At 44.4% G+C, this 27,181-nt stretch overlaps 1 protein-coding gene across 1 annotated transcript in view; it reads right to left on the bottom strand.

Annotated features, from left to right (window-relative positions):
• Positions 1–27,181, bottom strand: part of SLC14A2 (solute carrier family 14 member 2) — a 486,884-nt gene that overhangs the window by 23,945 nt on the left and 435,758 nt on the right. Inside the window, exons 7-12 of the mRNA XM_021092457.2 lie at positions 26,500–26,628; positions 20,512–20,704; positions 16,014–16,161; positions 13,923–14,057; positions 12,364–12,413; positions 11,661–11,835 (exon numbers count right to left, since the gene is read on the bottom strand). Coding sequence (XP_020948116.2) covers positions 11,661–11,835; positions 12,364–12,413; positions 13,923–14,057; positions 16,014–16,161; positions 20,512–20,704; positions 26,500–26,628 — 830 coding nt within the window. The remainder of the gene's footprint in view (positions 1–11,660; positions 11,836–12,363; positions 12,414–13,922; positions 14,058–16,013; positions 16,162–20,511; positions 20,705–26,499; positions 26,629–27,181) is intronic.

Here is a 27,181-nt window from a genome sequence, read left to right as displayed (position 1 = left end):
TATACCAGCTTCTTCTCTTGTAGCAACATTTCCATACCCATTTTCCCCATATCCTCATTCTCTCCATTCCTTCTTTGCATTATCTATACAAACATAGCTATTTTTTTTGCAAGAGATCATCGCACTCTTTCCCAGTAAGTGTCAATACAGCATCAGAATACTTCTTAACACAAAGTTCCAAACAACCAATAGTTAGAGCTGGTACTTGAGAATAAACTTATTTTTTTCACCTCTAACTTTAAGGGGGATATGGATGCTATACAAGTTTGAGAGAAGGGGTACAGGGAAGCAGGTAGAGGCTTGGCCAAGGGCATTTCCTAGTCTCACAGGATAGCCTAAATTCAGCAAGTTCAGCAAGACTTATATCCTTTGGTGCCAGTTTTTGAAGAGATCACATACCTTACAAGATTGTCCATTCTCTGATCAGATAACGTCAGTGTCCTGGAATGTTGTTTCTCATGGCATGGCTATCTGTCTTCCAGAAATATCCACCCTCTGTACCTACACAGAACATGTCTAAAGTAATCTAAGATGGCTATGCAAGAGATGGCCACTAAGGAGATGGGCTCTTAAGCTGGGCTGTCAAGATGTTGTTGATGTCTGTGGATACTGAGATGGTCCAGTGCTGTTGGCATGTCTGTGGAAGGAGTATGGGATCTGAGGAAAGAGGCCAAGGTGCCTGGACCAGGTGCTTACACCCTGGAAACAGCAGGTAAGCACTCCTGGGATGAAGGTTTTCAAGTCTACCTCATAAGCATCCCACAGTTCATCTCAACCTGGAGCTGCCTTGGGAACCGTAATGATGTCAGAGGTGTGGGTTACAGGGATCCAGAAAAGGATGATCAATAATAGAAAGCCTCATCTGGGGTAAGGTAGGTGTCAGGAGACTTGAGGGCTGATGCGTTAACCTGGATCCTTCACCAGGTGAGCAGGAAGAGCTCAGGGTTGTGAGTTAGGACACCTGGGCTTTTGTCCAGGCTCATTTATCACTTGGACAGGTTCCTAGACAAGCTGTGGTTTCCTTGTCTAAAAAGTAAGTGGTTTAGACAGTAACTATTTAAGAGCTCTTTCAGCTTGGAGCTTCCAGGATCAGAACCCTCTCTGGAGCTCTTAATAAGGTCCCCTTCCCCAGGACAACCTTCCTGCAGTTCAGCCGAAGAAAAGAACAGAAAAAAGGAGGCTTTTCTTTTTTCTCTTCCTTTGCAAAGCCAGAAAGATGGTCCTGTTGGCTAAGGGGGCCTCCCTTATTCATTTCTCTCCCCCAGGACATCTTACCTGAGCTCCACAGGGCTGGAGGAATTGAGACCACCGGGATTTGGGAAGAAGCTTCTTTCCAACTGGGCTGTGTCTTCAACTCAGGTGCTAGACTTCTCCCTAGACCCAAACCCCTTCACTTCCAGCTCATTGTTTTGCTGGCTTTCTGTAAATTCCCTTTGCATTTCCTAACCCTATGCCAGGTGCATGTTGTCCTCCACTTGAGGAAGGGTACCAAGGAGGAAGAAGGAGAGGGAAGATGACACTCTTCCTGCAACTTGCTCACACCCTGCCTTCCTAAACTCCCCAGAGAAGACTGGCTTGGGCTACCATGGTTCTCCAACCTGGTTTGATCAGGCAGGTTTCCTTTAAAGAGGCAGAGCCTGGACAGCCTGGTAGAAACTTCCCTGTCCTCCCTCAGGCATTGCCTCCCAGTTACTCCTCTCCCTAGGATTCTCAGTATTTGCCTTTAAAGCAATTACCTAGGTGTTGTCTCCTCAGGGGCCAATTTGCCTTCCAAGCTCAATAAACTCCCTTAATTCCCCACACGGGCAGGGCATAGGCTGGAGAACAGTACTGCCATCAGTGCCTTGATGGATATTTCTGCACAGCACAACAATAGATGCTGTCTTTCAGGTTTTGTGGAAATTTTCAGACCTTTCCTCCTTCTGACTTCTGCTGACTAGCTCCTGCGGACCCTCTCAGAGCAAGAAGGGCATGATCTACCCCCTGCCTCCAGAAGGGAGTCTGAGCTCTCTATATTAGGAAAGCTGCCCTCTTAAGTTCCATGGGGCTGGAGGGGGGGCCAGCATCTGGTGGGCTGGAGTCTGGGGAGGAGGCCCAGTCCAAACATACTTTGTTTGGCTTTTTGAGTATGGTGGGACAAGCGTCAACTCTAGATTTACCTCCCTCTGCACATGCATAACCCCCCACCCCTCTCAGTGGCAGGGTGTGAGGTGGCTACCCAGGTTCAGAAACAGACAGAACCTCACATGGAGGAGATTAGCTACACCTGAGTAGACAAATGCCCTACTGACGTCAAAGGCCCCCTTCCCCCGTGCCAGGTGTTTTGGAACTTCCAAAGAGGGGTCCATATCACGGAGGGCCTTCTGAACCAGGAAAGCAAACAGGGTGATGGGGGAGAAAGCCAGCAGGCACCACATTCCAGGCAGGCGTGGGGAGATGCCTAGAGATCAGTTTCCCACAGAGGAGCCTTCCTTTGGTGTTGTAAATTAAGGGCCTGTAGCCTCCTGTGGATAAACTTTTCCTTGTCCCCCAGCTGGCTGGTCTCCTGGCTCCATTCTGGAGGCCCATCTTTAGTTTTCATGCTCTGGCCTCTCCTGAAGGCTCCTGAACTGCCTGTGGTGCATCTGCCCCAGCCCTGTAAGCTTCTACCACCCTGAAAGTGCTACCCAAGTACAAAATGTAGTCAGTTTGAAAAGACAGGAAGTGATGGCCAGAGAAGAGCCATCCAGGAAGTTTGCACACGTTCCATGAGCTGAATGGAACTGTGATGCTTAGGATCATGGTGAGTAACTGTCAAACACATCAGACTTGGGGGGAGGGAGCGGAATCAAGTTCTCCTGGAAAGCAGGAGACTAGGGTGGACTCTTGTCCCTGATGGATCTTATCAAAGGCTGCAGCTCAGATACTGGGGGCCCCCAAGCCATCTGTCCGCGCCTACAGATTATCTCCTGGAGGGCATGGTCAGTCAGAACTCACTTCAGAACTAATTCTTCATAAAGCTCATGGCTTAAACTCTGCATTTCCAACTTTGTAGAGGGAGGAGCCTGCACTGACCTCCAGAAGCCAAACTTGGGGGGAGGGGGTCAGTTTTCTCCAGAGGAAAAGTCTAGAGTTCCTGTGGAATAAATGAAAGCCAAGCTAGAAGTTCTCCAGAGAGTTACTTCTTTTTCTGCATCCTCTTCTAGCAGGCTGTGCAGCTGTAGGAGGGGCAGGTGTCTCCAATTTATCAATTCACAGAGAATAAGGACTTTTCTAGCAATGCTCACTGCCTCTCCCCTTGGGGCCTTGGCATTCTAGTTTCATGAGGGACGGAAGTGTTCCCCGTGGATTCTTCTATCTTTGAATGGTGAGAGGTAGACAAGCCAGGCAAGTTGAAAAATCTCACATTAAAAAGAGAATGCATTTAAAGTTGCCAGATGAGACTGCAGTTTATTGAGTGGAAATCTTACCCTCACTGAAATTGCCAGCTCCTAACTGGTTTTCGATTCTAGTTGTCCTCAGGCTACTTTTATGACCCAAGGAAACAAAGCTCAGACTCATATATAAAGCATAAACAAACTGGGGCATGCAGATTTGATGTAGACACAGACATAGGCCAGGAAGACAAGTTTTTCATGGGAAGATCTTAGAAGGTTGTCCAGAAGAAGAATCCTGGAAAGGTGAGAGTGATGGAGAGAAGGTCAAGGACAAGGCACAGCTGAATAATGATGGCCCCTCAGCTTGCATCCACACAAGCAACCATATTGAGCATTTGGTAGACAGACTGAATGGCTAAATGTTCAAGCTCTAGGAAAAGCTATAAAGGTAGCAATGGTGTATTTTTGGTATTTTTGATATTCATATTCTTACCTTTTTGCCACCTTAGTGATACCTCCTCTTTACTCCTCTGTAGGAACTCAGGGCCATAGAATCACAAAAGCTTGGATTTTGAAGAGAGGGGTGGCCTCAGTCATCTGGTCTACCCTATGCTCAGCAAACATCTCCAAAAGGCCTCCAGCCCTGCTCCTAAACTCAGAGTCTCACAGGAAAACCATTTCTCAGGCAACTCCCATTGTTAAAAAAGCACATCTCTCCACTGTTTCAATGTCTGTTTGCCTACCACTCTCACCTATTAGTCCGTATTCTATATTCTGAAGTAATGTGAAGTACATTGATTTTTTCTTCTACATATGTTACCTCATACTGCAGACAGTCATGGCCCCAGGAATTTCTTCTCTTCTCCAAGACAAATATGAGAGCTTCATCATCATTCCTGATGAAACAAAAGGGGCTCTTGACCTCATTCGCCCTGCCTGGCCCTATCTCAGCATGCCAAAGACTCAAAATATGCTACCCACTTTTTTTCTTTGTACTTGCCCCACCAACCTATTCTCAGAAATGACTCTTTCAACCTAAGATGCAGATGATTGATCATGCTTGCTGTGTTACCCTCCCAGGACTGTTTACATTTTAAAAAGTTCAAAGCCTTAAACAGAAGGGATGACTGGAAATATTTGGGCAGCAGGTAATGGGAAGATAGAGGACAAGAGGAGAAGATGAACAGAAGCTTTCCTGAAACCCTTAAAATCGTGCTTCGTACTCTTCCTAAACAGAAGACTAACCTACAAAATAAAGCAATCAAAATCATGAAATTGGTGCTGTGAGCTTATGTGGCTTTGGCAGTCTGTGGTGACATCCTCTTCTTTAGATCAGGCCAAGCAAATCCCCATAAAGTGAATTCCTTGAGGGCAGGAACTGGTCTGATTTTTTCCTGGTTTGTTGTCAAGCAGGGGAATGAGTAACATTTTAATAGTTCCTCATACAATGTCTTCTGGATGAATGAGTGAATGTTATCACAAATGGTAACAAGTCTGTGTTTCTAGGGGTCTGCATTATGAAAGTTTTCAAGTGTTCCTGGGCAACTAACACAGGGGTTTGTAAGTTCTGGAATAAAGGGAGTGGGAATGGTGTTCCAGTCATTGTGCAGTGGAAACGAATCCGACTAGGAACTGTGAGGTTGCAAGTTTGATCCCTGGCCTTGCTCAGTGGGTGAAGGATCCGGTGTTGCCATGAGCTGTGGTGTAGGCTGCAGACGTGGCTCGGATCTGGTGTTGCTGTGGCTCTGGCATAGGTCTGGTGGCAACAGCTCTGATTAGACCCCTAGCCTGGGAACCTCCATATACCATAGGTGCAGCCCTAAAAAGACAAAAAAAAAAAGGGAGTGGGAAGAAGTTTGGAGCCATGAGTTACTAGAAGCTGCATCAATTTCTGGAGCAAGAGGAAACAGATAAAAACAAAAGAAAAATATAAAAACGTATTCAATTTTGGCTCCTATTCCAAAGATTTTCTGAAATTAAATACATGATTTTTGAAATTCAGCTTATCTGCTGAATTGAAGGAAAGAAAAATTACTCTTGGAATTTGAGTCTCTGGCCTGGAAGAACAAATGGAATAATTACCTTAAAGTAGGGCAAAAGCACAAATTATAAAAATTGTTAGGGACATAAGGAGCTAGGAGCACAGATTAAGGAGACCTAACATGTGGATAATGGATGTTCCAGATATAGAAAAAAGAGGGAAAAAAGGAAATAATTGTAGAAATGTTAGAAGAACAGTTGCTGAGTTGAAAAAGATTTGAGTTTGTAGATTAAAGGCAGAACTGATGAGAAAAGACACAGACTTAGGGTTAATTTCATAACATTCCTGAACTCCAAAGATAAAGACAAAAACTTACAAGTCCTATAAAGAAAGAACAGGTTATTTGCAAAGGAAAAAGAATTAGGTTGACATTAAAGTTCTCATTTGTAACACTTGAAAGCCAGAAAAGGAAGGGAAAACACCTATATGCAACCAAAGGAAAAAGCTACAGCCTAGGAACCCACCCCCCAGACAAAATGCCATTTACTTGCCATGGAAAGAAATTCTGTGGATATGCAAAGGGTCAGAGAACATGTCAATCATATTCTTTCATGTATTATTAGAACAAAATACTCAAGAAAGAGTTCTGAGACTTAATCTCCAAAACATACTAACAACTCATAAAACTCAAGAGCAAAAAAAGAGAAACAACCCAAATGAAAAATGGGCAGAAGACCCAAATAAACATTTCTCCAAAGAAAATATACAGCTGACCAACAGGCATATGAAAAAATGCTCATCATCACTAATTATTAGAGAAATGAAAATCAAAATTATAGTGAGGTACCATTTCACACTGTTCAGATGGCCAACATTGGTAAGTCTACAATAACAAAAGATCGTGAGGGTGTGAAGAAAAGGGAACCACCCATTCCTCCTTACTGTTGGCAGGAATGTAAATTAGTACAACCACTATGGAAAACAGTGTGGAGGTACCTCAGAAAACTAACAATAAAACTACCACACGATCCAGCAATCCCACTCCTGGGCATATATCCGGACAAAACTTTCATTCACAAAGATACATGCCCCCATATATTCTTTGCAGCATTATTCACAATAGCCAAGACATGGAAAGAGTTCATTGTCAGATGAACAGATTAAGATGTAGTACATATACACAATGGAATACTATTGAGCCATAAATAAGAACAAAATAATGCCATTTGCAGCAACATGGATGGAATGAGACTCTCATATAAGTGAAGTAAGTCAGAAGGATAAAGACAAATAACATATGATATCACTTATATTGAGAATCTAATATATGGCACAAATGAACCTATCCACAGTAAAGAAACAAACTCATGGACATAGAGAATAGACTTGTAGTTGCCAAGTGGGGAGGGAGGGAGTGGGGGTACTGTGAGCTTGGGGATAGTAGATGCAAACTATTTCATTTGGAGTGTGTAAGCAATGAGATCTTGCTGTATAGCACAGGGAACTATATCTAATCACTTGTGATGAAACATGATGGAGGATAATGTGAGAAAAAGAATGTATATATGTGTATAACTGGGTCACTTTGCTGTACAGCAGAAATTGACAGAACATTATAAATTAACTATAATAAAAATTAGAAAAAATAAAGTTGGAAAATATCAAAAATTTCAAAATACTGGAAATTAAGAAAGGCATTCTTAAATAACCCTAGCATTAAAGAGAAATAAAAACAAATTATACGAGAAATAAAAACAAATTAAACGTTATAAACGTTTGAAACTGATGAAGTAGAATACTTATACAAAAGTTAAAGTACACAGCTAAAGATGTACTCAGAGGGAAATTAAAAGCCTTAAATGCCTTTGTTGTCAAAGGAGAATGATCTAAATTAAAGGAACTGTATGTCAATTTTAAAACATTAGGAAAAAAGAACATTTAAATAAATCACAAAAAAACAGGAATAAGAAATAAGTAAAAGAAAACAAACCAAAATGAATAGAAAAGAACAAATAAATTCCTAACTGCTTCTTTGACAAAACCAATAATATGGATGAACCCTTCACAAAACTGATGAGGGAAAAGAGAGCAAAATTACGTAAGATTAGAAATGAAAAAGGAGACACAGCCACATATACAGGAGAGGTAGAAGTTACTATGAGAACATTATGAGTAATAGCATGACAACAACATTTTAATGCTAAAGAAGATGGATTATTTCCTAGAAAACTCTCAAGTTTGACCAAGAAGTAGAATATTTGATTATTCCAATTATCATAAAAGAGACTAGAGAGATGTTTTAAGACTGACTCTTTAAAAATGAAGTAGAACAAAACTATTTCGCAATGCCAGTGGAGCTCATCAGTGTTGCGGGAGAGAAGATGAAAATGAGAAGGGGAGATGGTGAGGTCAGAGGGAGGGGAAACAAAAAGATTTGCAGAGGAGACAGTGGAGAGAGGGAAAAATGGGGATAATAGGGAAATAAAGCTGAAGACAGTACCCCCTCTAAAGCCATCTCCTCACCAACCCCATGCATACTTTCCTTCTCTCTTTAATGATTGCTTATATGTGTTCAGAGTTACGTTCAACTCTGATTTATACTCCCAAGAGCTGCTACTGGTAGTTTGGGGTCTCAGTGGGAAAACAGCTATGACATGCTCCCCAAAGCCCTTCTCCTTCCTTCCTGGGGGGCCTGCTCCCAAGAAACCCCATGTTGGTGGTGAGAATCTGTATGGTTAATTCTCCTGTCCTACTCATTCAAGGGGGCAGGAGATGGGGAAGCTCTGGTGAAGGTGGGACAAATCACCCCAGGGAGCTCTCTTACAGGTCCCCAAAGGCTCTTTGGGCCACTTCATAGGATATTTGGGCATCTGTTCGTGGCCTTTGGGCAGAGTGACCTGCGCTGGGCAGAGTTTTCTTAGAGGGATGGGGGTTTTCACTTCTGCCTCACCCTCATACATACCTGGGGTAGGGGGTGGGCAGTAGAGCTATGAGCTTCTGTCCACCATTCTGGCTTAATGAGAGTTTTTTCTGCCTCTGGGAGGAGCTTGTTTGGCCACATTTGGGAAATACCATCAATTTTTGGCTTCTTAGCCCCCAAAGTTGTTTTTTTTAAAAAGCATTGTTATCACTTTTATACAACTCTACCACTCTTGTGGTTTCTTTTTTTGGGCCACACCAGTGGCATGTGGAAGTCCTGGGTCAGGGACTGAAGCTGCACCTCAGAAGCAACCTGAGCCACTGGGGAGACAACACTGGATCCTTAACCTCCTGCAGTTCCTTCCACCACAGGAACTCCCTGTACAACTTCTCTTGGCAAGATAATTCAATGATAAACAATACTTGGTCCTGGAGGTTCTTTCTTACATCATACTAGCAGAAAAATTGTTTTTCTATTTGTACATAAAATACGTGGCCATCTGGATCACAGTGAGTTATAGAATTTCTGGGGCCCTGTGGTTTTTCCAGACTTGCTGGACATACTCTTTTGCTGGACATATTTTTCCTGTTTCTTTCTTTTTTCTTTTGGCTATGCCTGTGGCACCTGGAAGTTCCTAGGCCTAGGACAGAGCCCATGCCACAGCAATGACAATGCAGGATCCTTAACCTCTAGGTCACCAGGAAACTCTACTTTTTCCTTTATCTGAATAACTTAGCTTTTATCCATTTTTCTTCAAATGAGTTTGGCAGCTTGTTATACAATTAACTTTTAATTCCTCCGAGGGTTAAAGCAGGTACTTGGGAGGGAGAAAAACCAAGATAACCTATGACCAAAGTGGTTATCTTGTAAATGGCAAGATCTGAAGTGATGTGGGGAGAGAGAGTCTTATCCAGGTGAGTTAAAGTATTTTTCATATCAAAATAATTTTTCTCTCCTGAAATCCAATAAAAATCATGGCTAAAGGACAGTTTCCATCAGACCAAATGCTTTGGGTGCAGATTCTCAAGGGCTTAATGGGGAGAAGAGAGGATTTCCTATGTCACTTTGCTCATGGTGAGCAAATAGGGTTTCTGGTTCTTTTTTTTTTTTTTTTTTTTTTTTGTGGCTGCTCTCACAGCATGCAGAAATTCCAGGGCCAGGATCGAACCCTCACCACAGCAGCAATCTGAGCCATAGCAGTGATAATGCAGGATCCCTGAACCACTGAGCCACCAGGTAACTCCTGCTTGGTTCTATCTTTTGTTAGATTATCCCGGGAGAGTCTCCCCTCTGTTTTGGGTAATTGAGCCCCCTCTGGAAGCCTGGCAGGGAACAGAATCCCTCATCCTCCATATGGAGGGATTCAGTCATCGTGGGATGGTGACACAACCCAGCCTGCATGCTCCCTTCCAACTCTAAGATTCCATGAACCTCCCTGCTCTTCCTGCCTAGAACTGAGGGGCCAGAGTTTTCATCTTCCACTCATGATGGTGCACCTGCTGGCAGAGTCATCGCTGGGTCTGTTGGTCTCTGAAAGAGCCTCAAGGACAGATCTTCCTGATTCTTTTGGTCATGCTAACCTCTCTTTCTTGGGTGCCCTCCATTCCTAAGAGTCTTCACACTATTGCCCAGGTTGTAAATGTCTTGTGGATTTATCTGTTGTGAAGAACCTGGTGGTGTCCTTTTGGCCTGCCTACCAGCTCCTAAACCTTATTATATTGATCATCTATATCAGATTCTGGCCAATTATGGCTTGGGGGCCAAACCTAACTGCTTGTTTAATGAAGTCTTATTGGAACAAGCCACCCTCATGCATTACATGTTGTCTAGGGCTGATTTACTCTACAGTTAAGAGCTGAATATTTGCAAAAGGGATGGTATGGCCTCCAGAGCCTAAATGCTTTTTTTTTTTTTAAAGCTTTCATTGTTTGTCTTATTATTATTGAGTTTTAAGCATTCTTTATTACTTTTTTTTTTTAATGGGCCACACCTGCCACAAACGGACGTTCCCAGGCTAGGGATCAAATTGGAACTCTAGCTTAGGACTATACCATAGCCATGGTAACAGTGGATCCTTAACCCATTGACCAGTCAGTCTAGGGACTGAACCCCATCCTCACAGAGACAATATTGGGTCCTTAATATGCTGAGCCACACTGGGAATTCCTGGAGCCTAAAATATTTACTTTTATTTTTAAATTTATTTTTATTTATTTATTTTGTCTTTTTAGGGACATACCCAAGGCATAGGGAGGTTCCCAGGCTAGGGGTTGAATCGCAGCTGTAACCGCCGGCCTACACCACAGCCACAGCAATGTGGGATCCTTCCCACGTCTGTTACCTACACCACAGCTCACAGCAGCACCGATCCTTAACCCACTGAGCGAGGCCAGAGATTGAACCTGCATCCTCATGGATGCTAGTCAGATTAATTTCCACTGAGCCATGATGGGAACTCCTAAAATATCTACTATTTGAAACTTTCCAGAAAAGGGTTGACAACTCTTGATTTATATGTAAAGCCTGAATGTAAGTTAATGACTATTATTGGGAAACCAGATTATAAAAGTCATGGATAATTGTTCTTCTACTCAGGGCTAACCGTTTGTTTTGAGTATCATAAATCTCGTAGGGCTTTCAACACTCATAGGCAAACAGGAAAATGAAATAAATTCTCCCAGCTTCTCACAGACTGAGTTCAGGTACTTTCATGAATTGAATTCCCTGCTCAAAGTTGCTGGTTTGACCTACACTCAGAAATGCTTATCCTTCATAATGAAAGTCAAACATAGGATTCTAACTTATTGACTCCTTCCTGCTATGAAATATTGTATTGCGCTTTACTCTGTCCCCTGAATGCTCAAGACTCCCCTATTTAGACATTTTCAGGGCCCTAGTTGTCCCTGTTTTGATTTTAAAACTATCTGTGTTAAGTTCCTCTCTTTTATGTAAAGCTGCTTGTGCCCACCAGCCTTTAGCTCTGTGCATTGTGGCACCTGCAATCCCCTAAATTTTCACCTACTCAGGAACTACTCAGCAAGTTCAGTTTTACAGCATCTATTATTTAGTTAAACAGGCCAATAAGATCATCTCTTAATCGCCTTTCCAAAAGACTAAATACAAAGAATGGTTTTGTTTCAAGCCAATGACACTGAAAACACATGCCTCACTTCTAACACCAGCAAGGTCATCACTGACTTCCTCTAATGAGGCCCAGAGGGTCATTAAGGTGATTTGGGCAAAAAGAGAAAATCATGACAGGGAAAGGAAGTTACAGGTGTGTTTGGTTCCAAAGAAAAGCAAAGAAAGTGAGTGCTACAGCTGATTGGCCCAGAGCTGAGACCAGAGGGGGCATATCCAGGTCCAGGCAAAGAGGGATTCTGCCTGGAACTTGGCTAATCACCACTGGGGGACTTCTGTTCTTCACTGCTTTTCAGTGTCAGGTAGTAGATGCGGTTGGCTTCTGGGTAGGTGACTTTACTGAGCGGGAGCTTGTAGATGGCGGGGTTGTTGGTTGTCAGGAGCAGGAAGATGAGGCTGGAGAGGCAGAAGGCCCAGGTACCTGGTGGCACACCAACCTGAAAAGAGAAACACTAGGGTCTGAAAATGTTCCTAGGTTCCAGGGACCCCGGGGGAGAAGGATGTGGTAGGGGTTGAGGATGGGGACCCTCCCCTGGTGATGGCATTGGTTTCTGGATTTATCATGCCAGAGTAGTTGGTCTAGGAATTTGAGGTGATGGTACCTTTGGGCACAATCAGAATCTTAATGATGAGCTGAAAAGCCCCCAGGAATGATCTCCCTCATCTGGCCAAACATGAGTACCTCCATCTGTCCATCCGTCTATTCATGTTCTCCAATGCTGGTGACATCACTCTCTTTTACACACACACACACACACACACACACACACACACACACCCCTCTTGGAGGCACATGTATGCAATTACCAGTCCTCTGGACAAGCCCTGGAGAAACCTTGACAAAGGTGTTGTGTGCAGTCCTAGCTACCAGAACCCAAGCACAATGCTTTGCAAGACTCCAAGTGTCCTGAAACCTTGGCTGGGGAGGGGCACTTTAGGGTAGTTCCAGAAGAATCCAAACTTACCACTGACATAATGTTGGACAAGGCTGCTCCTAGGTATGCACAGAACAGGGCTGTGGAAGAACAAGGACCATGGAGAGTCAGCTTCCTGGAGCCCACCCCCAGCCCTCTCCAAGGGCAGGGCTTCACCCTGTCTCCAGCAGCCTCCAAGTTTGCACCATATCCTGACATATGGCCTGAAATTATTAGTCACCTTTGCAGGTAAATGTGACCCATCTCCCACCTGACTGTGTTCTCTGAGGGTAGAGATTAAATATTCGATATCCCTCCCCACTGCCATGGTTCCCTTGCCTAGAGTTAGGGGGTCAACAAGCCCTTTTTGCTTGCCCACATTGACCTTGGTGATGGTCTAGCACAGGCTGGATGTCAGAGTGGGGGGATGGTCAGACTCTCAGCTCTGGATAAGGTCCTTTCTAGCTAAGATTCTGAGCTGCTGTGATGCTGTTGGACCCTCTCCAAGTTCCGCCATGGCTGGACCTTATGGGGTCCCTGAGCCAGGCATCTGGATGAGGGTCCCCAGGACAGTTAGGGCAGCTCATCCACACTCTGGTGCCTCTGGACAAGTTCCTGCTGTCCCTGAATATTTGCTCTGTTTCTTTGTCCAGAATACCTTCTCCCTCTCTTTGCCCATCCAAACCCAACCCTGCTAGCACTGAGATAAACCCCAGCCTTCCTCAAAGCCTTCACAGATGGTCCCAGCCTTGGGAATCTGCCACTTCTCTGAAGGTCAAAGACAGTTATAGTCTGAACCTCAAAATATCTGGTACTTATGATTTGACAAATATTTACCGAGCCCACTGTCTCCAAGCCCAGCCTCATGCTGGATGCTGAGGAGGACAAAAGAGATGTGGGAGTCCTTTATAGTCTCCACACTTAAGTGGCAAAAGAAAAAAAGAAAAGAAAAGCTCTTCTGAATGCTATTCTGCCTTTTACTTGTCTCTAGTTTTGCTTATTCAAGTCCTGCTGTTTTCAGAGAATGTAAGCAACTCCAGAACAGGGAGGCTGATGGGACTGGGGTTTTGAATCTCACTTCTGCCATTACTAGCTGTATTTAGGGCAACTTTGTTAACCCCTCCAAGTCTCATTTCCTCAACTGTAAATCGGGGCTGACAATAAATGCCTGGTAGTGAACTTGGGTGGATTAAGTGAGTACATATATTTATTTGGCACAGAACATGGTGCTGGGGTGCAGGTATAATGGCTGTGGCTCATTTCTCTTCCAACAGCTCATTTTCTGTTTACTCAATGGATCAAGTTTCCTTAGTGCCATGTTATCACAGAAGAGTTATTGAGAGTGGGAGGCCTGCCACAGGTGCATGAGGAAATGTATGTGTGATTTCCTTGTGAACTTCACAACATTGTGTACATATAGTAGCAGTAGTAGGATAAAGCTCAAACCACATAGCTGTTAAGGAATCCACCATTATATCCTCCAGTGATAGGATCCCAACCACAGTCCTTCCATCACTGCTTCTCGGTACTGATTAGTGGCCACCATGGGTTTCACACAACCAGGAGAGAAGGGGGGGGGACAAGGAATAGCAGAGTGACTTGATACCCACCACAGACGAGGGCCAGCAAGTGGGTCTGCCAGGTGAGGGCATAGAACATGCCCCCAATGGCAATGCAGGAGAGGACACAGTTGTAGCTCCAGATGCCCAGGTAGATGGTCTCGAAGGGCGTGGCCACGGTCAGGGCTGTGGGACAAGGTGTTACATTTCTGGCTGACTGAGGGTCATGACACAAAGGCCATCCCACGGCTGATGCCAGGTCTCAGATGGCCTTGCTCCCATCATCCCCCCACCCTGCACCTCCTACCCCTACTCATCAGAGAAGCATCTACAAATGGTGCCTGGTCTTAGGAAACCAACACTGGGAAGAGAGCAGTGGTTCCATTGCTTCTCAAAGGCTTTACTCAGAGGTATGACTACTTTCAGGGTGAGAAGAGGACAAGGAGGTGGAACGTCAGGACTTCCCCAGTCTTATGACTAGAACAGCTGTATTTTTAGCAAGAAAGCTTTCAAGTGAAAAAGTTCTGCTTCAAATAGTTGAGAAAAATTATGAATATACACACATAGATACAGGCAGATAGAGAAATGAGATGCGAAAAGAGTAGGATGAGAATGGTTGTTGAATCTGGGCAAAGAACTTGTGGGTACTTATTGCACTATTTTTACTTTTGTAGTTTTTGATAAGTTTGAAATTATTTCCAAATAAAATTTATTTTTAATTAATTAATTTTTTGCCCTTTTTTTTTTTTTTGCTTTCTAGGGCCACACCCATGGCATATGGAAGTTCCCAGGCCAGGGGTCAAATCAGAGCTGCATCTGCTGGCTTACACCACAGCCACAGCAATGCAGGATCTGAGCCATGTCTGTGACCTACACCACTGAGTGAAGCCAGGCATTGAGCCCACATCTTCATGGATACTAGTCAGGTTTGTTACTGCTGATTCACAATGGGAACGCCTAAAATTTTTTTTTCAAAGTTGTACTTCCAAGAGGTTCTTGAAAAATATTAAGATAGGTCAGTAGGCTCCTATTCTCAAAGTACTCAATGTCAGTTTCTGACTCTACTGTGTGTGTATACATATATAAATGTGTGCATATACACATGCATAGAAATATTAAACTACATTTGTCAAATGGCAACCCAATTAAAATTAAAAAAAATTTATTTTACTTTTTCTTTCTGGCTGCCCCATGGCATATGGAAGAGTTCCTGGGCTGAAGATCAGATCTGAGCTGCAGCTGCAGCCTATACTGCAGCAGCTGCAATGCTAGATCTTTAACCCACTGTGCTGGGCTGGGGATCAGACCGTCCCTGTGCTCCAGAGACACTGCCAATTCCATTGTTCCACAGTGGGAACTCCTGCCCATTTTTTTTTAATGGCCACACCCATGGCATATGGAAGTTCCCTGGCAAGGGACTGAATCTGAGTGGCAGGAGCTGCTGCAATTCCAAATCCTTAACCCACTGTGCCAGGCTAGGGATTGAACCTGCGCCTCCACAGCATCCAGAGCCGATAGTCAGGTGATCCAATTTTTGAGAAGACTTCCTTTTAGCTTACTCAGAATTTCAAAATGGGAGTTCCTGTCATGGCTCAGTGGAAACGAATCTGACTGGCATCCATGAGGATGCAGGCTTGATCCCTGGTCTTGCTCAGCAGGTTAAGGATCTGGTGTTGCCATGAGCTGTGGTGTAGGTCACAGACATGGCTCGGATCCAATGTTGCCGTGGCTGTGGTGTAGGCTGGCAGCTACAGCTCCGATTTGACCCCTAACCTGGGAAACTCCATATGCCGTGGGTGAGGCCCTAAAAAGACAAAAGACAAAAAAGGAATTTCAAAGTGTTGGGTATTTATACCCCTGATTGGCCTGCTACTGCTCCCACCCACACAGAGTTATCCTCTTACCCCTACCCCTCCCCTCTCAGTGGCTCAGTTTGCAGGTCAACCGGTCTTGGTCTCTTTGCATCTCTCTACATGTCCTGCTTCTGCAATCTGTTCCTTCTGGAGACTCAAGAAAAGGAAAAATAAGTCCCCAGCTCTGACAGTGTTTGAAAACTCCAGGGAAGTTAGTAAGCCTAGAATAAGTGCTGGGGAGAAATGACCTCAGGAAAATGATCCCTGCAGAGAGGGGACCCTGTCCTACCTGCTAGTATTCCTACGATTGAGCCAATGGCTGCATGCAAGCAGATGAGTGGTGAGCAGATGAACAGGGCCACCAGGAACACGCCACCTGTCCAGGGATTGTCACAGCCATACACCTGCCCGACTCCGATGGGGATGGCCTGCAGCAGCTGCAAAGTCAACAGAGTCCAGGTCACTGGAGTGTGGGCTGCTAAGGCAAAGACCAGGCCTCGGGGCCAGGATTGAGCCATTCCTGGTGGGGCACTGGTAATGGGGTGGAAAGAAGGATGGCTGTGCCCTCTAAGGTGTGGGAGAATATGGGAGGGCATGAGCTGGAACAAATAGCTCCTCACTCCACCACCTGGCAGGCATCTGAGTGTCCCTTCTGCACAGCTGGGCAGGTTCCCACAACACTGAGGCTAGGCACAGGTGTTTTTGAGGGACACGTGGATTTTTCTTTGAGGGGACCAGGGGGTACCTTCTTGGAATCCCTCTGGGAGGTTTCAGGGCACAGGAGAATTTCCTCTAGACCTTCTAAAATCCCAGAAACATTTCAGGAATTTTTGAAATATTCTAGGCCATTTTGATGAATGATTTGACCAAAGGCCACCCAGCTCATGGTGCCTGAGCCCGGGCTAGAGCCTCTGAACTTGACTCCTAGTCCGCTGGAGGCTGCTTCACACTCAGTGCTACTGTGGGGATGGTGGGCCCTTGGGATGGAGGAGGAGCCACTTGCCTTGCTCTCGAGGAGCACTCAGCACTGCAGAGAGGAAGAATGAAGAGTGTCCAGAGAACAGCTCCAGCAAAGCTCCAAGTCCCCGGCTTGGGTGGAGGCAATTAAATTGGCAGTGACATCAGATAGCCTTTTTCTTCCCTTAGCTCAATCACCCACACTGTGGCAAAAAAGTCCGCTGAGGGCAGAAAGGAAAGGTGGGGGTGGGGGGGGAGACTGGCCTGGTCAGGAGAGCCTGGGAGTTGAGGTCTGGTGGATCTGCATGACCTCAGGGGCACATAGCCTCCTCAGTCAGGGCTCTGGTGGCCTCCTCTGTGAAATGAGGAAGCTGCCCTAGCAGATGACCCCTTTCTCCATTGTCAGGTCACATGACCTCTTTGAGGCCAGGGTTCCTTAAACTAGGCACATCATAGGTGCTTAATGCATATGTGTGGATGAGCTCAGCGGTTTCCAAACTTTGTGCACATTGGAATCACCTAAAGATCTTTACAAAAAGGGTATTGATGCCTGTTCCCTCCCTCTGTTTTAATTGGTATGGGAGATGACTGGGGCCTCAGGAGATTCTAATCTACAACAGAGTTTGGGGACCAATGAATTTTCTTTGCTTTTTGATGTCAAAGTTTTATTGAAGTATATTTCTGCTGTACAACCAAAGGATTCAGTTATACATTTTCAGATTCCTCTCCCATCTAGATTATCACGGAATACCGGGTAGCCTTCCCTGTGCTATACAGCAGGTTGAGGAACAATAGATTAATGACAGATGATGCAGAGGAGATGTTGGGAGTTAATTGTATTTCTCCTCTGGTTGAAATTTTGTACTTTTTAACAACTTGACTTAATTCTGGAGTCAATCTGACTTCTTTAGAAAAGAGTATTCGAGGAGTCCCAGAGAGCTTTGAAATGATGTCCACTGTTGTCTCCCCAAAGGTGGCCTTTAATCACCAGTCACTGGGCCAGAGCCTACAGACCTGGGCATGGAATGACAGGCTGTAGGTCCTTCTTCTTTGAAGGAACCCTGAAAACACTTTCTACCAGTTCAGGAACCTCAGCTTTAGTGTGGGAACAGCCTGGAAATCTACTCAGTAACTATTCCATGATTTTCCTGCATCTGAGGAATGCAAGATGCTTTGGGGCATCTGACTCTCGCTTTCCAGTCTGGGAAGCCAGGTTTAAAGCCCAAGCAAGCAGGAATGAGAGGAATGAGGGAACAAGCTGCCTTGGAGTAGAGCCTGGGTTTAGAATGAAGGTCCACCAGGATCTAAATTTCAGCCTGGTAAAAGGTGGCCTGGCCTCCATGCTGCTCTCAGGCCACAGCCAACACCCCAGTGCAAAGGGCAGTCAGGTGTGCGGTGGAAATTTACTAAACAGTAGCCTCCTAGGTACTCTGGATAATCCTTGTGTAACAACTACAAGCTGGTTTAAACAAAACAGAAGTCATTCCCCCCACTGTTGTAAAGAGGAAGAGGGAAATGGGATTGATTCTTCAAAACTCAGGTCAGGATGGTGCAGAAGAAGAGCCTGTTGTCAGAGTGATGGTGGGGAGCTCAGAGGGTGAGCTTGGCTTCAGGGTAGGTGGATTTAATTGTTTATCTTGAAAATGAGCAAGAGCCCCTCTTTTTTTTTTTCTTTTTAGGGCCATGCCTGCGACATATGGAAGTTCCCAGGCTAGGGGTCCAATCCGAGCTATAGCTGCCGGCCTATACCACAGCCACAGCAACACAGGATCCGAGCCACATCTGTAACCTACACCACAGCTCATGGCAATGGTGGATCCTTAACCCACTGAGGGATGTCAGGAATTGGACCTTCGTTCTCATGGATACTAGTTGGGTTCTTAACCTCCTGAGCCACAATGAGAACCCCAGGAAGCTCCTGTTCTGCGAGGCTCTCTCACTTTGGTCCCTCGGGGGACTGCCTGTCCTCCCCACACAGGGAGGGTGGGAGGCTTGGGGGGGGGCCTTTCCCTCTGGCAGTGCTGCATGCCTCTACGGCTGTCAATTGTATCTTGCCTCATGGGTAGGGCTCAGGGACTGTGGGTTGCACCCCGGGGACAGTGCGCCCAGCCACCAGGTGGCTGATCATTGACGATTCAAAGGTAATTTTGTCCCTGCTCAGACCCTAGCACTTTTCCATTTGAGAAGATGGGCTTCTGCTTGAAAGTAGAGCTATTGGTTTATTTTTATTTTTATTTTATTTTTATTATAGTTGACATACAGGGGTGTGTCAACTTCTGTTATACTATATAAAGATAAAATAACTCCCTCAGAAGAAAAGAATATAAAAAGACTGTGTGTGTGTGTGTGTGTGTGTGTGCATTTATATATATATATATATATATATATATATATATATACCTGTCACTTTATTGTACAGAAGAAATTGGTACAACATTGTAAATCAACTACAACAAACAAAAGAAGGGCTCACTCTGGCTTTTCCATTGTCTTGGATTTAGGCCCTAACCTCACCTTTGATCTCACTCCAGCCCCAGAAAAATTTTTTAAAAGGAAAAGAACTTTAAAAAGGTTTGGTGTTATTGGCAGCAGCATTTGCCATGAGGCGCAGGGGAGCCTTTCCTCTTCTATAGGTTCAGGCTTAGAGGATAGCTGACCCCAGAGGCCTGTGCTATCCACCCCACCCGGGAGCAGTGGCCCAGAGCTGAGTGTCTGCCCAGCACCAGGACCATGCAAAAGTTTAAACACATCTAGTTGGAGGACCAGGCTTGGGGTGGGGGATGGGAGAAGGCTCAGAAATCAGATCACATGGATATATGAAGCACTAGCTACAGTTTGACCTTGGGCAATGAACCTTCTCTGTGCCTCTGTTTTCTCATCTGTAAAAGGGGATGATAACAGTACTTACAGTATTGGGTTATGGTGAAGGTTGAATGAGTTCAAAAGCTAAGTGCCTGGAATAGTGTCTGATACATAATAAACTTGCTTCCGTGTAAGCTGTTAGCTGTATTCATTAACAGGGTTAAAATTTTATAATTCTACATATTTAAGCTTATGTCAGATTTTTATTATATCGCTTTACTTCTGATGTCTAGAGGTTGTAGACTAAATGACTATATCCACGTGTAGGATATAAAGCAGGGTTTCTCACCTTTGGCATGACTGGTATTTTGGGATGGTTAATTCTATGCTGTGGGGAGGGGGGTTCACCTGTGTATTGTAGGATATCTAGTAGCATCCTTGGCCTCCACTCACTGGATGCCAGTTTTACCCCTTCTCCCTGTCTTAATAATTAAAACATTTCTGTAGACATTTACCCTTACCAGGAGGGCAAAATCACTCCTGCTTGAGAACTACTTGTATGGAAAATACACAAAAATTTACCCTCATCTTCTATTAATAATATCTTTAATATCCCAATTTTAAATATTATTTTAGGGTCTGTACCCCTTACTCAACTATCCATATTACTTAACATTTTCCCCTCAACTCCACTGTTCTGTATGGCCAACCTAACCCTTATCTCTACACTTGTTTATTATCTGTTGCCCTGTGCTGAGTATAGATGTCACAAAGGCAGGGATGTTGTCTTATTCTTTGTGTTTTCCCAGTGTCTGATAAAGCACCTGACACATATAAGGTCTCTAGTAGGGAGTTATTGAGAGAACATATGGAGGTGACAGTGACTCTTCCCTGTCCTCCTCTCTGCTGGACCCATCATCTGCTGGAGGTGCATCTAGAGAAGGTGAGAGCCCGCAGAATCCACAAACTGGTGAGCAAGAAGGTCTGCAGTGGGATCATGGCCCCACACACCTCCATCAGTACCTTACCAAAGGCATCTCAATCTCTGTCCAGGTGATGTTGGGCACTGAAGACATAGGCTCCACCAGCGTCGTGGGGAAGAAGAGGTTGTAGGGGCCTGTGGCTGCCAGGTACAGGGTCACGGCGATGTTGAAGGGCAGGGTGAAGACTGGGAGGTCCCGCTTGCTGAAGATTGAACCCAAAGCACTGGAGAGGATGGGGCTGGAGATGGAAGAGGCCAAGGATTAATCACCGTGATCACCCTTCTTTCAACACCATCTCATCAGCTCTGGTCACTATACCACTCACTAGCCTCTCTTCTTGGCATAGTCATTCCTGGCTCCCTTGAGACTCTAGTGGTCCATTGACCAGGGAGTGGAAATAAGATGTTCAATATAAGTCAGCATCTTTGGAAAACAAAATTAAAAGTCTTAGAACTTCCTGTGTGGTGCAGTGGTCACAACTGAAGCACAGGGTTGATCCCTGGCCAGGGAATTTCCACATGCGCGGCCCAAAAAACCCCATAAAAGTCTGATGACTTGTTTTAATTGAAAACTTTATAAAATAATTTACATATTTCCTTGTTTCTTAAACCAAGAAAACCAAACGCAATCTTTAATCCTTACAAAATGTCATGTATTGCCTTTGGATCATTACGATGTACATCACGATGTACTTTGGGCTGAGAACATTTAGAATACATGCTTTAAATAGCCTTTTAGGAGGAAGTTGCTATAGCTCATAGGAAATGTGCAGGCTTGAATTCAGCTGAAGGACTTTGAGTCACTCTGGGAACCACTGCATGAAATGAAAATCTTCAGTTCACTGTGTCTTCTCCCTTCATGACCTCTTCCTTGGAAAGAGCATGGATTTGGAGAAATATGGAGCGAGGTGCAAATTCTAACTCCTTCACTCAGGCTGAGTGAGCAACGTTAGGTAATTAACCTTCCTTAGCCTCAGTTTCTGCTGAAGGGACTAGCCACTCGCCACCTAACACCTCATGACTCCCATAGGCAGCGAGCTGCAGGATAAAACATGGATTCACATGATCCGGTTGATTGGTTGGCTTTTAATTAAGGATGATGAGTCTCAAGGGGGCATTTAAGACTGCCTGAAAACCCTACTAGACATCCCTAGCAAATTAACTCTCTAACTTGCTGAGATGACTATTTCATGTTTTCTTCTTTCTCTGTGAATCTTCCCTTTCTGTTTCCTTGTAGTTTCAGCTAACCACCTTGCTTTACTTCATTAGGAAAACAGAAATGACAAGAAGAGAAATTCTTTGTTTTCCTGACCCTAAGATTCACACTCTGACTGCTTTGTTCCTGACATACTCTGCCTCTCTGCCTTTTTCACATAATGGCTGCATCTCTGCTCCCTTCTCAGACCAGTTCTTTCCCTTATACTTTGAGAGCCAGTCTGTTTTAAAGACTTCATTCCTGCAATTCTGTCTTCTCTCTCCTGCAGCTTCAACCTTTCCTTTTTCTCTGTGTCACTCTCATAAATATATAAAATGCTCTGGTATCTTATACTTTAAAAAACCCTCCCCATGGGGGAGGGATAAATTAGGAGTTTGAGATTAAATACTATATAAATAAAGTAGGTAAACAACAAGGAACTACTGTATAGCACAGCACTTTTCTATTATAGGTTATTACAAGATATTAAATATTACAATATATGTATTTAAAATCTTGTTAATAACCTATAATAGAAAAGGATCTAAAAACATATAGTAATATAAAGTGATATATAGGAGTTCCTGTTGTGGCTCAGGGGTTTCAAAACTGACTAGTATCTGTGAGGACTTGGGTCTGATCCCTGGTCTGGCTCGTGGGTTGAGGATCCAGCATTGCTGTGAGCTGTGGTGCAGGCTGGCAGCTGCAGCTCCGATTCAACCCCTAGCATAGGAACTTCCATATGCCGTGGGTGTGGCCCTAAAAAAAGCAAGAAAAAAATTTTAAAGTGGTATACATATGTATATCCCTTTGCTGTACACCTGAAATGAACCCAACATTGTAAGTCAACTACACTTATATTTTTAAAAAAGATAGTAGGTACCAAAAACATCCTTCCCCTTTAACCTGATTTCTGCTCCAGGTATTCCCCCATTTCTCACCCCCTCTTCACAGATACTCCTCAAACCAGTCTATCTTTGCTGTCCTCAATCTTTCTACTCCCATTCTTTCCTAAACCTACTCTAATCAGGTGTGTACTTTTCCTGTACCATGGAAATGGCTCTTGTCCAGCTCATCAGTGACATCTATCCTGCTAAGTCCATGGTCACCCTCTGCCCCTTTCATTTTACCACTGGATTCTCTGTCAGGGCTACCATAACCCTGCACTAGCTGCTTCTCCAGCTGCTTCTTCTCAAGTCCCCTTCCTTGGTCCTCCTTCTACCAGATATCTGAATATCAGAAGAGCCCACAGCTATGTCTTGGGTCTTCTATCTCTTAACCTTCTCTTTCTAGGTGATAGCCTTTAGTCTCATGGATGAAATATCTTCTATATGCTTCTGCCTTCCTAATCTTGACTATATCACTAAGTTCCAGATGTGCACATCCAATTTCCTTCTTCTCAACATCTCTACTTGAAAGTTTAAAGTTTAATATGTCCAAATAGAACTCTTTAAAAAAGTGTATTGAAGGATAGTTATTTACAATGTTGTGTTACTTTCCACTGTACAGCAAAATGATTCTGTTTTATATCTATATCTATCTATAGGTATATCTATATGTATATGTATACCTATTTCTATTTATATTCTTTTCCATTATGATTTATCATAGGATACTGAATATCATTCACTGTGCTATACTGTAGGATCTTGATGTTTATCCATCCTATACATAATAGTTTGCATCTGCTAATCCCAAACTCCCAATCCTTCCCTTCCCCCCCACCCCTTTGGCAACAAGTCTGTTCTCTATATCCGTTGGATCTCCAAACAGAATTCCTGATTTGTATCCTGCCTCCCACCACCAACTGGTTTTTCTTTTAATCTTCTCCATCAACTCAGGTGCTTAGGCAAATTTTAAGAGTGCACTGAATCTTCTTTCCTTTCTCTGCTCATGCGCTGCAGCCTTCTAGAAAGTCCTATGCTCCTGTCTTCCTCAAAACATATCCCAAGCCCAACTGCTTCTCATCACCTTCATGAACATCACCCTAGTTTGAACTGTTCAGCCCTTCTGTGGATTATTGCAACAGACTCCTGACTATGTTTCTAGCAACCACTTTTGTTCCAACTAAAATCTGTTCTCCACATTACAAGCAGAATGATTTGTTTAAATTTAAATTATAACTCCTCTGCTTAAAATACTTTAATAGTTTCTTGGCTTCTCATCACAGTTGTAGTTGTAGTAAGGCTTCCTAAGGGATACAAAATAAGTTACAAGGGTATACTGTGTAACACTGGGAATATAACTAATATTTAAAAATAACTATAGGAGTTCCCACTGTGGCTCGGCGGTTAACAAACCTGACTAGTACACATGAGGATGTGGGTTCCATCCTGGCCTTGCTCAGTGGGTTAAGGATCTGGCATTGCCGTGAGCTGTGGTGTAGGTCACAGATGCAGCTCAGATCTGGCATTGCTGTGGCCATGGTGTAGGCTGGCAGTTGTAGCTCTGATTTGACCCCTTACCTAAGAACTTCCATATGCCACAGGTGTGGCCCTAAAAAGATGAAAAAATAAAAGTGAAAAATAAAGGGAGTGTAACCTTTAAAAATTGTGAATTACTATATTGGGCACCTGTAACTTACATAATAATGTACAGCTACTATACTTCAATTTAAAAAGGCTTATTGGATCCACAAGGGGTACATGGCTTGGACCTCATCTCCTTCTGCCCTCATCTCCCGTCACCCCACCTTCATTCACTGGGCTTAAGTCCCACTGGGCTTGTTTCTTGAACACTTTCCACTTCTCCAGGTGGAACCTTTGCATGTGCTGCTGGTTCCGCCTGCAAAGTACTTCATCCAGATCTTCCGATGACAGGTAGCCTCTTATCATTTAGGTGACAGTTGAAATGTCCCCTCAGCAAAGTGGCCCTCCCTGACCACCCACAATGGAATCACTCTCTGTCCCATTTGCCCTGTTGTACTTTCCTTGAAGCACTTCCCTCATCTTGAAATGATCTTTTTTCTTTTTTGGCCACATCCACAGCATATGGAAGTTTCTGGGCCAGGGATCAGATCAAAGCCATAGCAGCAACTTATGCCATTGCTGCGGCAATGCCGGATCCTTAACTTACTGCACCCCAGGGGGAACTCCTTGAAATGATGTTTTTAATGAACAATTTATGAGTCTATTTCTATCTTTCCCAAGAAGAATGTAAGCTCCAAGAGGATGGAAGCCTTCTCTTGTTTACAGCTCTCCCCAGCATCTAGAGTAGTTCCTGCACATGGCAAGCCCTCAGCAAACCTGTTTGTTGGCTAACTGGCATCACTAGTACTTACCCTGTGGACTGGATTGCCAGGACTGCATGAGTGGATTAGTGATGTGCTGGGGTAGAAGCACAGAGCTCAGCCAGAGGAGGTGCTCAAAGTTTTTTGTTTTTTGTTTTTCTTTTTCATTTTAAATTGTGATGTGAGGAGTTCACATCATGGTTCAGTGGTTAGCGAATCTGACTAGGAACCATGAGGTTTCAGGTTCGATCCCTGGCCTTGCTCAGTGGGTTAAGGATCCGGCGTTGCCATGAGCTGTGGTGTAGGTTACAGACGAGGCTTGGATCCAGCGTTGCTGTGGCTCTGGCGTAGGCCGATGGCCACAGCTCTGATTCGACTCATAGCCTGGGAACCTCCAAATGCTGAGGGAGCAGCCCAAGAAATGGCAAAAAGCCAAAAAAAATTGTGATGTGAGGGTGGGAGTGGGGGCTCTGTAGACACACCACCACTCAGTGCACTGGCTGAGGGGCTATGCTCAGGGACTTCATCTATGTTCATGACTGCAAACCAAATGTATGCAAATGAGGACAAGTCTTCCATCTCCTCAGGCCTTGCGTGTGGGGGACATTAAGAAAATCCCCACAGAAATGACTGCCTTAGTGTTTTGTCCTGATAGCGTAGGGAAGAACTCCTAAGAAGAAACATAAACTGCCCAGAATGCTTAATGTAGTAATTTATTTGCAAGTACTCCTAAAAAGTAATGGAACAGCTCTTAAATGAAATGAAACTAACTGGTTTTAGTAACTTCAGACTTTGAAAGCAAAGAAAGATGTTAAAAATCAGTTAGCATGTCGAGAGTGGTAGAGCCCAGGGGTTGGGGGACACCAGGGACACAGAGTGACAGTGGGTTTGATGAGATCATTGGATGCAACAGACCCACTGCAAGTTCAAGTGAATTGAGGATCATACATGGGAAGGGCCTATTTGTTCCTAACACCCTTCATCTTGACTTTTTTATTACTCCTGAAAAATGAAGTGATTGCACAGCAAGATCTCAACTGACGCTTCTTGTTCAAAGAGGCTGTGCTTTAAATAGAGACATTTTGTTCCAAGAAAGCTCCCTGATTCTATCACAAGTGAGTTTCAGCTTTTGGGTCTTGGTTAGGCCATAGAATAGATGATTCCTATAGGCTAGGAGTTTAACGGTGCAGACTCGGGGGTCAACATCTGGGGCAGGTGATGTAACCTCGGCAGGCCTTGGTCTTCCCTTCCGTAAGTTGGGGACAAGCACAAAAGTGACCCTCCCTTGTTTAGCACTGAGCCTGGCGTGTAGAAAATACTCAATAAATGTTGGCCTGTCATTATTATTAAGCATAAATTATTAAGCCTATCATTCAGAGATTATCAGCACAGAAAAAAAAAAAAAGCACATGGTGTTTACTCTTTAAAAGGTCCCTATTATTAAACTCAAAATGACCCCCTTGCATTGCAACTGAACTCATGGACTCTTGCGAGACAAACCAGCCTGACTGTGGAGACACTGGGCCCCAGGACAGTGCAGTCCCCTCCGGTGTCAGACGTAGCACCTTGGGCCCTGTGGGTCTGTGAGCAGAAAGAAGGAGGTGCCTCACCAGGACATGGCTGTGAAGGTCACAGGAAGCAGAAGCCACCAGTAATAGTCTAACTTCTCAGAGAACACAGCTATCAGCATCCCCACCAGCATTCCGTTGTACCCGTGGAGGCCTGAGGTGATGGCAGCCCTGGCGGTGAAAACAGAGTTACTGTGCCTGTGAATTTGGTGCTGCTTCCTGAGACCATCCCTCCTGGACTCACAAGAAAAAGTCAGCTTACTCAGTGGATATATGGTAGTCACACAGCTACTGTACCTTTTTTACACACATATGCCTTGATTACCCTTGCTGATTTAGAATTAAATGATGAACCTTGGGAGTTCCCATTACGGCGTGGCAGAAATGAATCTGACTAGGAACTATGAGGTTGTGGGTTTTATCCCTGGCCTCTCTCAGTGGGTTAAGGATCTGGCATTGCCATGATCTGTGGTGTAGGTTGAAGATGTGGCTCGGATCTGGCATTGCTGTGGCTACTGTAGCTGGCAGCTGTAGCTCTGATTAGACCCCTAGCCTGGGAACCTCCATATGCTGCAGGTGTGGCCCTTAAAAAAAAGACAAAAAAGAAGACAAAAAAATGATGTACTGTGTGTCTAAGCTCTTCTTTGCTTCTCATGGGAGTCTGGACTGCTAGATACAGAAGGAAATGTAATAGAAACCTGAGGTGACAGACTTCCCGTTGTGG

Source organism: Sus scrofa, chromosome 1 (assembly GCF_054392235.1).
Source record: "Sus scrofa isolate SSC_HxYL_T2T_F1_AM1 chromosome 1, Sscrofa_HxYL_maternal_Yorkshire_Landrace_v2.0, whole genome shotgun sequence".
NCBI classification, from domain to species: domain Eukaryota; kingdom Metazoa; phylum Chordata; class Mammalia; order Artiodactyla; family Suidae; genus Sus; species Sus scrofa.
The sequence above is the reverse complement of the archived record's forward strand: the minus strand, read 5'-3'. Positions and strand labels throughout refer to the sequence as shown.